Source organism: Ranitomeya imitator, chromosome 2 (assembly GCF_032444005.1).
Source record: "Ranitomeya imitator isolate aRanImi1 chromosome 2, aRanImi1.pri, whole genome shotgun sequence".
Classification (NCBI taxonomy): Eukaryota; Metazoa; Chordata; class Amphibia; order Anura; family Dendrobatidae; genus Ranitomeya; species Ranitomeya imitator.
Genome location: NC_091283.1, coordinates 358,225,242 through 358,240,098, shown reverse-complemented (window position 1 = coordinate 358,240,098; position 14,857 = coordinate 358,225,242). Strand labels below are relative to the sequence as shown.

At 45.9% G+C, this 14,857-nt stretch overlaps 1 protein-coding gene across 1 annotated transcript in view; it reads right to left on the bottom strand.

The window, feature by feature from the left end:
• Positions 1–14,857, bottom strand: part of LOC138663813 (zinc finger protein 182-like) — a 90,719-nt gene that overhangs the window by 14,423 nt on the left and 61,439 nt on the right. Inside the window, exons 6-10 of the mRNA XM_069750154.1 lie at positions 3,423–3,572; positions 3,114–3,293; positions 2,907–3,030; positions 2,730–2,827; positions 2,445–2,535 (exon numbers count right to left, since the gene is read on the bottom strand). Coding sequence (XP_069606255.1) covers positions 2,445–2,535; positions 2,730–2,827; positions 2,907–3,030; positions 3,114–3,293; positions 3,423–3,572 — 643 coding nt within the window. The remainder of the gene's footprint in view (positions 1–2,444; positions 2,536–2,729; positions 2,828–2,906; positions 3,031–3,113; positions 3,294–3,422; positions 3,573–14,857) is intronic.

Genomic DNA, 14,857 nt, shown 5'->3' with positions numbered 1-14,857 from the left:
GGAATCCCTAAACTAGCAAATGTTCAAATTCCCGGCAAGCCAGCAAAAGGGTGAAACACTGTCATTTGCACCATCTTATATACCATGTTATTCACGGTTGGTGATCTAATAAAGTATCACCCCATTGTATTAGCCTCAATCTGTTTTGTCTGATTAGTATTCTGCTCACAGGGAAGGAGAACAGGAGTTCAGTGGGATAAGCCCTGGTCAATGTGGTCTTTCTAAAGAATGCCAAACCAGCAGACGAGAACACCTACTAACTCTTGTGTCTCCATAGGTGGATTAGGAAAAAGCTGGGGACAGGAACAAGTCAGAAAAGGATCAGGAAATTCTTTCATTTTTTAGGAACAGCAGAAACAGTGATGGCACAAGCAAAAATAGTCTGTGGCACCATAAGTCCCAGGAAATCTGGCAGCAGAACCACACAGTAACCACCCGGCATCATTTCCAAGCTGGAATGAGGAAGTGCAGAGCGGTCACTGTGAGGTCACACCGCGACTCTGCACACTGACTGGTGCAATCGGCGGCTGCGTCTGATGGCACAAATCAGTTTTGGGGCTGATGACGCTACTGTTGCTAAGATCCAGCCTATGATAGGTGCTGTTACAGCACTGATCATAGCTGCACCTCAGTTTTTTCATTGCCTGAAATACTAAAATTGCTGTGATTGGCTGATCTGAATTGAACAGCTAATCACAGCGATTGTAGCTGCAGGGAAGTGTGAGGTGGTGCCACTCCCATGGCTAGGAGTCCCGGTGTCCTGCTGTCAGAAACATGCAGTTAACGTGCATTTAGTCACTATGGTCCCATGAATTACATTATGTACAGTATACATATGTTGCATTGGTCGGGAAATTCTTCCCTTCCCTTCCATGACATACCGTATATAAACTTCTGTCTTGAAGGAGATAATCCAAGATTACTAGAAAGATATACTGTATATACTCGAGTATAAGTCAACCCGAGTATAAGCTGAGGCACCTACTTTTGCCATGGAAAACTGAGAAGCTTATTGACTTGAGTATAAGCCGGGTATGTATTGTCCCCCTCATCCCTGTCCTCGAATGCATGGCTCCCCCTGTCCTGGTATGTGGCTCCCCCTGTCCTGTACTGCTATGCGTGGCTCCCCCATCCTCTCCTGTATGTGGCCCCCCATCCTGTCCTGCTATGTGTGGCTCCCTCGTCCTGGTATGTGGCACCCCTGTCCTGTGCTGCTATGCGTGGCTCCCCCGTCCTGTGCTACAGCCGCCGACTCCTGCCACTACTCCGCCGCTCCCCCTCCAGCCTTCTGGACAACTGACTCGTGTATAAACCGAGGGGGGCGTTTTCAGCACAAAAAATTGTGTTGAAAATCTTGGCTTATGCACGAAAATATACGGTAGTTATACTAGAAAATAATCCAGAATCACTGGAATCAGAAGAAGCATAATAATAATAATTTTATTTCTATAGCGCAAACATATTCCGCAGCACTTTACATTTTAGAGGGGACTTGTACAGACAATAGACATTACAGCATAACAAACATATAGATCAAAACAGATACAAAGAGGAGTGAGGGCCCTGCTCGCAAGCTTACAACCTATGAGGAAAAAGGGGAGACACGAAAGGTGGATGGTAACAATTACTTTCATTGTTCGGACCAGCCATAGCATCCAAAATTATCACCACAAAAAGTGACATGTCAAGATTTGAAAAATGGGGCCTGGTTAGGAACATAAAACTGTCTGCGGGAAGTGGTTAAATCAAAGTATTTGGGGCACCAACTAATGTAGACAAAACGGTGACTATAGACAAATAGACATCTACTGACATAGCCAAACTCAACAGTCTTCACAAAAAAATGAGTAACTAGTGGGGAAACCTCTCTGAGGTCATTAGAGTATGTGGCTCGTTGGTTCTTCACAATCTAAACTATCTCAGGGCCAATATTTTCTGTCAGATGAGTTTTGGAAGAAATAATAGACATTTAAAGAAAACTTTTTAAAACTGAGGTGTCTTAAATTTTGATCTCAGACATTTGGCAGAGGCAATCATTAGCCTCTGCTTTCAAGCTCGATATTTTTCTACAAGTGATTTTATAACTTGTTAGAACATTCTATATACGCTGTCTTAGTCCATGTTCACATGCTCAGCATTTACATCAATACTTGTAAGCCCAAACCAGAACTGGAACACTCAAGAGGAAAAATATAATAGAAACACGTCACCACTTCTGAATTTTTCACCCACTACTGGTTTTGGCTTACAAATACTGATGTAAAAACTGAACGTGGCCTTAACCAGACTGTTCCCACTCCTCTTTTCTCCCTATGATTCCTAGCTCCCGATTCCAAGAACTGGAAGTACCGTTTGCTGCTCCCTGCTCGTACTCCACCATTATCATGACAGCCAGTGACTGAGAAGAATCTGTGACTTCTCTGCAATAAGTGGTTATTACTCACCTGGGTAGTTGTATGTAGGAATTTCCTCTTTGCACCACTTTTCACCCCACACATATGTCTCTATAGTATTAATATTGGTCAGATCTTCACTCTGAAACAAATATTGTAAAAGTCACAGACAGATGTAGAAGCTACATCTGTGATCAGTTCTAATCCTGCCATCTCCACCGTTCTTATTACACAAGTATAAAACATATAATACTGGTGGATAAAACAACTGAGCACAAGACCTTCACAGCCAACTATATATCATAGGGGAGATCTCATAACACCTTCTCTACCTACCTGATGATCCTGAGGAACATTGGGATTTTCTTGTTTACAGTCCTGTGGAAGAAAAGGACGGGGACATCTCTCTGGTGTTGTCCTCTTACTGGATAGAACTGGAGGAAACACAGGGACTGAATTAATTCTTTACATACAGATAATACACACAGCCTATAATTTAGTCATGTCTGTTACCTGGCGATGTGAGGGGCTGGAGAACCTCCATCATGATCTCATTGTACAGATCTTTATGTCCTTCTAAATACTCCCACTCCTCCATGGAGAAATAGACAGTGACATCCTGACACCTTATAGGAACCTGACACATACAATGATACCGTCATCACCCCAATTCCTCCATAGCATTACTGTATAATGTCCCAGCATTCCCAGCAGTGTCACCTCTCCAGTCAGCAGCTCAATCATCATGTAGGTGAGTTCTAGGATCTTCTGGTCATTGATGTCCTCATGTATCAGGGGGTGAGGTGGAGGTCCCGTGATTGGGCTAAAAAGTCTTTCCCACGCCTCAGACACAGGGGTCTGACAGCGCTCATTAGAGGTCTTCTTCACTACCGTGTAATCCTGGATATGGAGAGACACATTAATAAATCTCATTATAGACATTTCCAGAGTCCTCACCTCTCCAGTACTGTCCATCTGTTATTTCCATAGATAAGAATGATGTAATGTGACGTCATCAGAATTTCTCACCTCTCCAGTAAGCAGGAAGATGATCTCTAGGGTGAGGTGTGATATCCTCTCCGCCATCTTGTCTCGGTCCATATTCATCCTTGATGGGTAAATCTGAAAAATCCTCTTGCACAGAAGATCTACACTGAGAGGATCCGAGATTATAGGGACCTTAATGGGGAGAAAATGACGATGTAACAGCATAAAGAATCCTGACTAATAAAAACAATTCCGAAAAGAGGGAAGAATAGGAAACATTTAAGGAAACCAGGATGGATGAACACAGAACTTAAACACATGCTAAAAAGGAAGAAAGAACAATTTTTGAAACTGGGTTCTCGGTTTCCTACTGTTCTCCTAATTCATAAGGTATGGGAAAAAGTTAAACACATTAGGGGTGTCATAGGCCTTACCAAATACTCACCTATATGGGATAATATAAACTTACAAGAATTTAAGCAAATGAAAGGCTATGGGCCATGGAGAGAGGCAGGAATTAGAAAGATGGGTCAGCTACTGGATCAAGGGGGATTTAAGTCATTTGTGGAGTTACAAACAGAATTCCAGTTATCACATTTAAATTTATATCATTATAAAAGAATTCAGCATGCGTATCGGTCGCAATGTCGGAGAAAACTTATTGAGATCCAGATTGATATCTCGCTGGCTTCCATTTTGGAGAACAGCGGGACAAGGGGGGGCAATTTCAGAAGTGTATAGAGATTTATTATTCACCTTTCTAGCCAAACATCCCATCAAGTCTAGAGTGAAATGGGAAGCTGAACTGGGAGAGATAAATGATGATAGATGGGAATCTATTTTAGAATACGTGACTAAGATCTCTATGAGCGAATCTGGGAGGATGTCTCTACTATATGTAATTCGTAGAGCTTACAGAACTCCCGATAGACTGTTCAAGATGGGTTTGAGGTCTGATTCCGAGTGTCCATGATGTTCGCAGGAACGGGCAGACATGTTACACATGCTGTAGCACTGCCCTAGATTGTCTGCCTTCTGGACAGTTGTATTGAATCGGATTGAATTGGTATATAGGTGTGTCATTCCCAGAGACCCTTTGGTCTGTATATTAGGCTATGTGGAAGAAATAGCAGTGGTATCTATGGTTAAACTGGCGATTGCTAGACTGTTATTCATAGCAAGGAAATTGATAGCTCGGTTCTGGATCAGGGAGGAGCCTCCGACTAGACGAGACTTTCTTACGCAGGCGGACCATATAATTTTATTGGAAAAAAGTATATATACTAAGAGAAATAAACTCGATGTATTTCAAAAGATTTGGCAGCCATGGATAGAATGGAATTAGAATTGTGGGGAGGATGCATAATGTTATAGATGATGTTCATACTATACAATTGTATTTGAATTGGGGAAGGAATATCGGAAAGCATTAAAGGGGTCTCGAAGGGGGGGATAGGGAGGGAAAAGGGGGGGGGGGAGTTATGTTCATAAAATATATGATTATCTGTGAATAACAGCTTGATGTCATTTGTTAGCATTGATTGTCCTTAATAAAAGTTTATCTGATTAAAAAAAAAAGGAAGAAAGAAATGTTTATCAAATGGAAAGAGGGAGGCATATCTAAAGAAGAATATAATGTTGTTTCCAGAACCTGCAGGGCACGAATCAGATTAATTAAAGCGGACAATGAATTAAGGCTTGCAAGACACGTCACAAGCAATAAAATAGGATTTTGGGGATATGTAAAAAGTAAAAGAAAAGTCAAAGATGCTATAGGATCTTTACAGGATGGAAATGATGACATGGTAAGAAAGGATGTTGAGAAGGCCGAACTTTTAAATTCCTATTTTACATCTGTTTTCTCTCAGAAAGAAAATGTAACATCAACTGATTTCACTTTCCTATTAAGGGAATAGAAGAATCCAGGATACTGTATTTATAAACAGAAAGTTAGTGAGGAAACACTTTGCTAACATAAATGAATCAAAGTCTCCAGGTCCAGATGAATTACACCCCAGAGTACTGAAGGAGATAGCAGAAGAAATTTTTGAACCACTCTCCATAATCTTTGAAAATTCTTGGAGAACAGGAGAAGTCCCAGAAGACTGGAGAAGAGCAAATGATGTTCTTATCTTCAAAAAGGGGAAGAAGGTGGACCCAGGGAACTATAGGCCGGTGAGTCTGACATCTATACCAGGAAAGATCTTTGAACAAATTATTAAACAACATGTATGTAAGTACCTGGATAAGAATGAAGTGATTAAACAGAGTCAGCATGGGTTTGTAACTAATAAGTCATGTCATACTAACTTAATTTCCTTCTATGACAGAATCAATGACTGGGTGGATCAGGGAAATGCTGTAGAAATAGTATATATTGACTTCAGCAAAGCATTTGACAAAGTATCTCACACAATCCTTATTGAAAAAATGACTAAGTATAGAATGGATAAGTGTTGTCAATTCTGCTTTTGGGCTCCCTCCGGTGGTTGTAGGTGGTAATGCAGTTGTCCAAGGGCTGCAGTCATGGTCAGGTGTTTCTGCTGATTGCAATTCTGACTGGGGTATTTAGGTTTGCAGGATTCATTAGTCCTTGCCAGTTGTTGGACCTCTGTCTGGTTTCTCCTGCTTAGCTGCCAATTCAGCAAAGATAAGTGTCTGTTTTTTTCTATGGCACACATGCTGTGTGCTGGATTTTTGATTGTATTTCTGCTCTGTGTGTAGGATTCTCTGGAGTTGCAGATATACATTCCACGTCTTTAGTTAGATGGAGGAATTTTTTGTATATTCTGCTGTGGATATTTTTGGAAGGGTTTTTATACTGACCGCACAGAACTCTGTCCTATCCTTTTCTATTTTAGCTAGAGTGGCCTCTTTTGCTAAATCCTGTTTTCTGCCTACGTGCGTCTTTCCTCTCCTACTCACAGTCAATATTCGTGGGGGGCTGCCTATCCTTTGGGGTTCTGCTCTGAGGCAAGATAGTATTCCTATTTCCATCTATAGGGGTATTTAGTTCTCCGGCTGTGACGAGGTGTCTAGGGTTTGTTAGGCACACCCCACGGCTACTTCTAGTTGCAATGTCAGATTAGGATTTGCTGTCAGTACAGTTACCACCTACTCCAGTGAAAGTTATTCATGCGGCTCCAAGGTCACCGGATCATAACAGATAAGGCAACTGGCTGGCTTAGTGATCTGACCCAAAGAGTGGTCATAAATGGCTGCACATCCAGTTTGAAGAATGTCTCAAGTTGGGTATCACAGGGCTCTGTCCTGGGCCCCGTTTTGTTCAACATCTTTATCAATGATTTAGATGAAGGAATTGAGGGTAAACTGATTAAATTTGCTGATGACACAAAGCTAGGAGGGATAGCTAATACTAGAGAAGAGAGAGAGGATTCAAAAATATAAATAAACTGGAGCAGTGGGCAACAACTAACATAATGGTTTTTAACAGGGAAAAATGTAAAGTACTACATCTGGGCAATAAAAATGAAAAAAGCATATACAGAATGGGAGGAATAGGGCTAAGCAACAGCACATGTGAAAAAGACTTGGGTATACTAATAGATCACAGACTGAACATGAGTCAACAGTGTGACGCAGCAGCAAAAAGGCAAATACAATTTTGGGATGTATTAACAGAAGCATACAGTCTAGATCACGTGAAGTCATTATTGCCTTCTACTCCTCTTTGGTCAGACCTCATCTGGAATACTGTGTCCAGTTTTGGGCAGCACATTTTATAAAAATACATCAACAAACTGGAGAAAGTTCAGAGAAGAGCAACCAGAATGGTTACCAATCTGCAACCCATATCCTATGAGGAACGTTTTCAAAGGAAAAATAAACTCCAAGCAAATGTGGCGCTAAGCACATACGGATTTTTTGAATGCATCCACTTCCAGTGAAAAAATGATAATAAAAATTCATTTATTTTCTCAAAAAAAAAAAAAAAATTTTTAAAATATTTTTAAAATACAGTACAACGCGTTTCGGCTGCTAATATTACAGTGCAGCCTTCATCAGGTAGCAAAAAAAAAACAAACAAAAAACACATACAATTAGCACTATAAAATGATAAAGTGATTATAGTGCTATATAAATAAACTAGCTGAAGAGCCCGGCGTTGCCTGGGCATAGTAAATATCAGTGGTTAGTTATAGCACCTCACTTCTCTTATTTTCCCATCATGCCTCTCATTTTCCCAATCACATCTTTCATTTTCCCCCTCACATCTCTCATTTTCTCCCTCACACCTCTCATTTTCTCCCTCACTCCTCTCATTCCCCCCTAACACTTGTCATTTCGACCTCACATCTGTCATTTTCTGATCACTCCACTATTTTCCCTCACTCCTCTCATTTTGCAATCACACCTTTTCATTTTCACCTCACACCTCTCATTTTCACCTCAGTATATACATGTTTGTCATCTCCCTTATACAGTGGGGCAAAAAAGTATTTAGTCAGTCAGCAATAGTGCAAGTTCCACCACTTAAAAAGATGAGAGGCGTCTGTAATTTACATCATAGGTAGACCTCAACTATGGGAGACAAACTGAGAAAAAAAATCCAGAAAATCACATTGTCTGTTTTTTTAACATTTTATTTGCATATTATGGTGGAAAATAAGTATTTGGTCAGAAACAAAATTTCATCTCAATACTTTGTAATATATCCTTTGTTGGCAATGACAGAGGTCAAACATTTTCTGTAAGTCTTCACAAGGTTGCCACACACTGTTGTTGGTATGTTGGCCCATTCCTCCATGCAGATCTCCTCTAGAGCAGTGATGTTTTTGGCTTTTCGCTTGGCAACACGGACTTTCAACTCCCTCCAAAGGTTTTCTATAAGGTTGAGATCTGGAGACTGGCTAGGCCACTCCAGGACCTTGAAATGCTTCTTACGAAGCCACTCCTTCGTTGCCCTGGCGGTGTGCTTTGGATCATTGTCATGTTGAAAGACCCAGCCACGTTTCATCTTCAATGCCCTTGCTGATGGAAGGAGGTTTGCACTCAAAATCTCACGATACATGGCCCCATTCATTCTTTCATGTACCCGGATCAGTCGTCCTGGCCCCTTTGCAGAGAAACAGCCCCAATGCATGATGTTTCCACCACCATGCTTTACAGTAGGTATGGTGTTTGATGGATGCAACTCAGTATTCTTTTTCCTCCAAACACGACAAGTTGTGTTTCTACCAAACAGTTCCAGTTTGGTTTCATCAGACCATAGGACATTCTCCCAAAACTCCTCTGGATCATCCAAATGCTCTCTAGCAAACTTCAGACGGGCCCGGACATGTACTGGCTTAAGCAGTGGGACACGTCTGGCACTGCAGGATCTGAGTCCATGGTGGCGTAGTGTGTTACTTATGGTAGGCCTTGTTACATTGGTCCCAGCTCTCTGCAGTTCATTCACTAGGTCCCCCCGCGTGGTTCTGGGATTTTTGCTCACCGTTCTTGTGATCATTCTGACCCCACGGGGTGGGATTTTGCGTGGAGCCCCAGATTGAGGGAGATTATCAGTGGTCTTGTATGTCTTCCATTTTCTAATTATTGCTCCCACTGTTGATTTCTTCACTCCAAGCTGGTTGGCTATTGCAGATTCAGTCTTCCCAGTCTGGTGCAGGGCTACAATTTTGTTTCTGGTGTCCTTTGACAGCTCTTTGGTCTTCACCATAGTGGAGTTTGGAGTCAGACTGTTTGAGGGTGTGCACAGGTGTCTTTTTATACTGATAACAAGTTTAAACAGGTGCCATTACTACAGGCAATGAGTGGAGGAAAGAGGAGACTCTTAAAGAAGAAGTTACAGGTCTGTGAGAGCCAGAAATCTTGATTGTTTGTTTCTGACCAAATACTTATTTTCCACCATAATATGCAAAAAAAATGATAAAAAAACAGACAATGTGATTTTCTGGATTTTTTTTTCTCAGTTTGTCTCCCATAGTTGAGGTCTACCTATGATGTAAATTACAGACACCTCTCATCTTTTTAAGTGGTGGAACTTGCACTATTGCTGACTGACTAAATACTTTTTTGCCCCACTGTATATAGTATACACCTGTATGTCATCTCCTGTATATAGTATATACCTGTTTGTCATCTCCCCTGTATATACCTGCTGTGTGTCATCTCCCCTGTATATGGTATATACCTGTATGTCATCTCCTCCTGTATATAGTATATACCTGTATGTCATCTTCTATATAGCATATACCTGTATGTCATCTCCTCCTGTATCTATAATATAACGCTGGGAGCGTCACTCTGTCCGAAGCCTTTATAGACTGCGCAAGCGCCGATGCAGTCTGGGCCTCACAGAGTGACGCTCCCAGGAGATCGCGGTATGCGTAAACACTGAACGCACACCGAGATCTCCACCGGAGAGTCAGGGACCGCCAGGAGGGTAAGTATATTCACCTGTCCCCCGTTCCAGCGCTGCGTGCGGCTCCGTCTCCCAGGTCCTCTGCTGTGACGTTCACAGTTCAGAGGGTGCGATGACGCGCTTAATGCACGCCGGCGCCGCCCTCTGACTGACCAGTCACAGGCAGAGGAGCCAGAGTGTGTCTTCAAGAAAATGGCGCCGGAAAGCGCGGACTGCGCAGGCGCCGATCCCGGCAGCAGGATCGGCGCCTGTGCAGTCCGCACTTTCCGGCGCCATTTTCTTGAAGACACACTGCAGTGCGCAGGTGCCGATTCCGGCAGCAGGACAAAGATAATGGCGGCACCTGCGCACTGCAGTGTGTCTTCAAGAAAATGGCGCCGGAAAGCGCGGACTGCGCAGGCGCCGATTCCTGCTGCCGGAATCGGCGCCTGCGCAGTCCGCGCTTTCTGGCGCCATTTTCTTGAAGACACAGGACAAAGAAAATGGCGGCACCTGCGCACTGCAGGTGTGTCTTCAGGCAGCAGGAGGACGAAGAAAATGGTAAGTAACAAGTAAGTAACAAATTGCTCTGGCACTTCATGCCACAGCAATTTGTAATTTACGCCACCTGATTTCTTTCCGCCGCCATTTTCTTGGTCCTGCTGCCGGAATCGGCGCCTGCGCAGTCCGCGCTTTCCGGTGCCATTTTCTTGAGGACACACTGTAGTGTGAAGTGTGTCTTCAAGAAAATGGCGCCGGAAAGCGCGGACTGCGCAGGCGCCGATTCCGCCAGCAGGCGTACCAAAAAAATGGCGGCGGAAAGGAATCAGGTGGCACAAGTAACAAATTGCTGTGGCACTTCATGCCACAGCTATTTGTTAATTACGCCACCTGATACGGGGCATATACTATGGAGCATCTTATGGAGCAGCGTATGGGGCATATGAATGGGAGCAGCAAATTAAAGAACGGTGCCGCAGGATGGGAGCAGCACATGACAGAACGGGGGTGCAGGATGGGAGCAGCATATGACAGAACGGGGGTGCAGGATGGCAGCAGCACATGACAGAACGGGGGGGCAGGATGGAAGCAGCACATGACAGAACGGGGGTGCAGGATGGAAGCAGCACATGACAGAACGGGGGTGCAGGATGGAAGCAGCACATGACAGAACGGGGGTGCAGGATGGAAGCAGCACATGACAGAACGGGGGTGCAGGATGGGAGCAGCACATGACAGAACGGGGGCGCAGGATGGGAGGAGCACATGACAGAACGGGGGCGCAGGATGGGAGCAGCACATGACAGGATGGGAGCAGCAAATGACAGAATGGAGGCGCAGGATGGGAGCAGCACATGACAGAACGGGGGTGCAGGATGGGAGCAGCACATGACAGAACGGGGGCGCAGGATGGGAGCAGCACATAACAGAACGGGGGTGCAGGATGGAAGCAGCACATGACAGAACGGGGGCGCAGGATGGGAGCAGCACATGACAGAACGGGGGCGCAGGATGGGAGCAGCACATGACAGGATGGGAGCAGCAAATGACAGAATGGAGGCGCAGGATGGGAGCAGCACATGACAGAACGGGGGCGCAGGATGGGAGCAGCACATGACAGGATGGGGGCGCAGGATGGAGCAGCACATGACAGGATGGAGACCATATACCAATATAAATGCTCGCCACCCGGGCGTAGAACGGGTTCAATAGCTAGTATAGTATATACCTGTAGGTCATCTGCTCCTGTATATACATGTGTGTCATCTCCTCATGTATATAGTATATACCTGTAGGTCATCTGCTCCTGTTTATAGTATATACCTGTGTGTCATCTCCTCCTGTATATAGTATATACCTGTAGGTCATCTGCTCCTGTATATAGTATATACCTGTATGTCATCTCCTCCTGTATATAGTATATATCTGTGTGTCATCTCCTCCTGTATATAGTATATACCTGTGTACCATCTCTCCTGTATATAGTATATACCTGTGTGTCATCTCCTCCTGTATTAGACCGCATTCACACGTTATTTGGTCAGTATTTTTACCTCAGTATTTGTAAGCTAAATTGGCAGCCTGATAAATCCCCAGCCAACAGGAAGCCCTCCCCCTGGCAGTATATATTAGCTCACACATACACATAAGACAGGTCATGTGACTGACAGCTGCCGTATTTCCTATATGGTACATTTGTTGCTCTTGTAGTTTGTCTGCTTATTAATCAGATTTTTATTTTTGAAGGATAATACCAGACTTGTGTGTGTTTTAGGGCGAGTTTCGTTTGTCAAGTTGTGTGTGTTGAGTTGTGTGTGGCGACATGCATGTAGCGACTTTTGTGAGATGAGTTTTGTGTGGCAACATGCGTGTAGCAACTTTTTGTGTGTCGAGTTGCATGTGACAGGTTAGTGAAGCAAGTTGTGTGCAGCAAGTTTTGCGCATGGCGAGTTTTGCGCGTGGTGAGTTTTATGTGTAGTACCTTTTGAGTATGTGCAAGTTTTGTGTGAGGCAACTTTTGCATGTGTTGCGACTTTTGTGCATGTGGCAATTTTTCCGTGTGCAAGTTTTGCGTGTGGCGAGTTTTCCATGAGGTGAGTTTTGCACTTGTGGCGAGTTTTGCGTGAGCCTAGTTTTTGCATGTGGCGAGTTTTGAGCGGCGACTTTTGTGTTTCGACTTTTATGTGGCGAGGTTGGTGTATGTGTGGTGAAATGTGTGCTGAGGGTGATGTGTGTTCAAGCACATTTTGTGTGTGTGTTCATATCCCCGTGTGTGGTGAGTATCCCATGTCGGGGCCCCACCTTAGCAACTGTACGGTATATACTCTTTGGCGCCATCGCTCTCATTCTTTAAGTCCCCCTTGTTCACATCTGGCAGCTGTCAATTTGCCTCCAACACTTTTCCTTTCACTTTTTTCCCCATTATGTAGATAGGGGCAAAATTGTTTGGTGAATTGGAAAGCGTGGGGTTAAAATTTCGCCTCACAACATAGCCTATGAGGCTCTCAGGGTCCAGACGTGTGACTGTGCAAAATTTTGTGGCTGTAGCTGCGACGGTGCAGATGCCAATCCCGGACATACATACAGGGGCGGATTATCAGAGGGTCAATATGGGCGGTAGCCCAGGGCCCAGTGGTCTGGGGGGGCCCTGGGCTACCGCACTGTTGACCCTCTGATCATCTGTTATTCGAATGCCGCTGCCGGCGGCCGCCGCCGGCATTTATGTGCCCGCCCCCGGCCCCCTGCCGTAGCCGGTGGGCAGAGAGAGGGGGCCCGCATGGGGCCCCTTCTCATCTGCTCACCGGGCCCCTTCCGGCGCTGCCTGCGGCGGTTTCCTATTGACGTGCGGGCAAGCGCCCGCACGTCAATAGTTAACACCAGCCGCCAGCCAATTGGAGGCTGGCGGCTGATGTCGGCCGCAGGCGCACACGTCGCCGGCGTCTGACGTCATTGTCAGTCGCCGGCGAGTGTGCTCTGTTGGAGGGAGCTCACCGCGGCGCTGGAGCGAGGACAGGTGAGGAGACTTTGTTTTTTTTTTTTTTTTTTTTTACAACGGTGGACTGGACACACTGAGGGCAATGCTGGAGGACACTGGGGCAGATGGCTGGAGGACACTGGGGCAGATGGCTGGAGGACACTGGGGCAGATGGCAGGAGGACACTGGGGCAATGCTGGAGGACACTGGGGCAGATGGCTGGAGGACACTGGGGCAATGCTGGAGGACACTGGGGCAATGCTGGAGGACACTGGGGCAGATGGCTGGAGGACACTGGGGCAATGCTGGAGGACACTGGGGCAATGCTGGAGGACACTGGGGCAGATTGCTGGAGGACACTGGGACAATGCTGGAGGACACTGGGGCAATGCTGGAGGACACTGGGGCAGATGGCTGGAGGACACTGGGGCAGATGGCTGGAGGACACTGGGGCAGATGGCTGGAGGACACTGGGGCAGATGGCTGGAGGACACTGGGGCAGATGGCAGGAGGACACTGGGGCAGATGGCTGGAGGACACTGGGGCAGATGTCTGGAGGACACTGGGGCAGATGGCAGGAGGACACTGGGGCAATGCTGGAGGACACTGGGGCAGATGGCTGGAGGACACTGGGGCAATGCTGGAGGACACTGGGGCAATGCTGGAGGACACTGGGGCAGATGGCTGGAGGACACTGGGGCAGATGGCTGGAGGACACTGGGGCAGATGGCTGGAGGACACTGGGGCAGATGGCTGGAAGACACTGGGGCAGATTGTTGGAGGACACTGGGACAATGCTGGAAGACACTGGGGCAATGCTGGAGGACACGGGCAGATGGCTGGATGACACTGGGGCAATGCTGGATGACACTGGGGCAGATTGCTGGATGACACTGGGACAGATTGCTGGATGACACTGGGGCAGATTGCTGGATGACACTGGGGCAGATTGCTGGAGGACACTGGGGCAATGCTGGAGGACACTGGGGCAATGCTGGAGGACATTGGGGCAGATTGCTGGAGCTGGAGGACACTGGGGCAATGCTGGAGACACTGGGGGAAATGCTGGACTTACTGGGGCAGATTTCTGGACACACTGGTGGTAATATTCTGGACACACTGTCTGGGGGCAATGCTGGACGCACTGGGGCAGATTGCTGGACACACTGTCTGGGGGCAATGCTGGACACACTGGGGGCAATATGCTGGAGACACTGGGGCAGATTGCTGGACACTGGGGCAATATGCTGGACATACTGGGGCAGATTGCTGGACACAATGGGGGCAGGACTGGAGGCATGGGCAGAATGTAGACACGGGGCATGATTGGAGACACGGGGCAGAATTAAAGACATGGGGCAGGATTGGATCATGTGGCAGGATGGATACGATGGAGACATATGGGGCAGGATGTGGAGATCATATGGGGTAGAATGGATACTCATGAGGGCAGGATGCGAGAACATATGGCTGGAGCCAGGAATGAGACACACGGGGCCAGGATGTGGAATATTATTACCATAGGGGCTAATTTAGGGATATTATTACTGCAGTGATGTATTTATTTTATTTTTTGAGTATACTGTTTTAAATGGGGGGCGGTCCTGTTACTGTGCAGAGTGACACTATATCACCTTT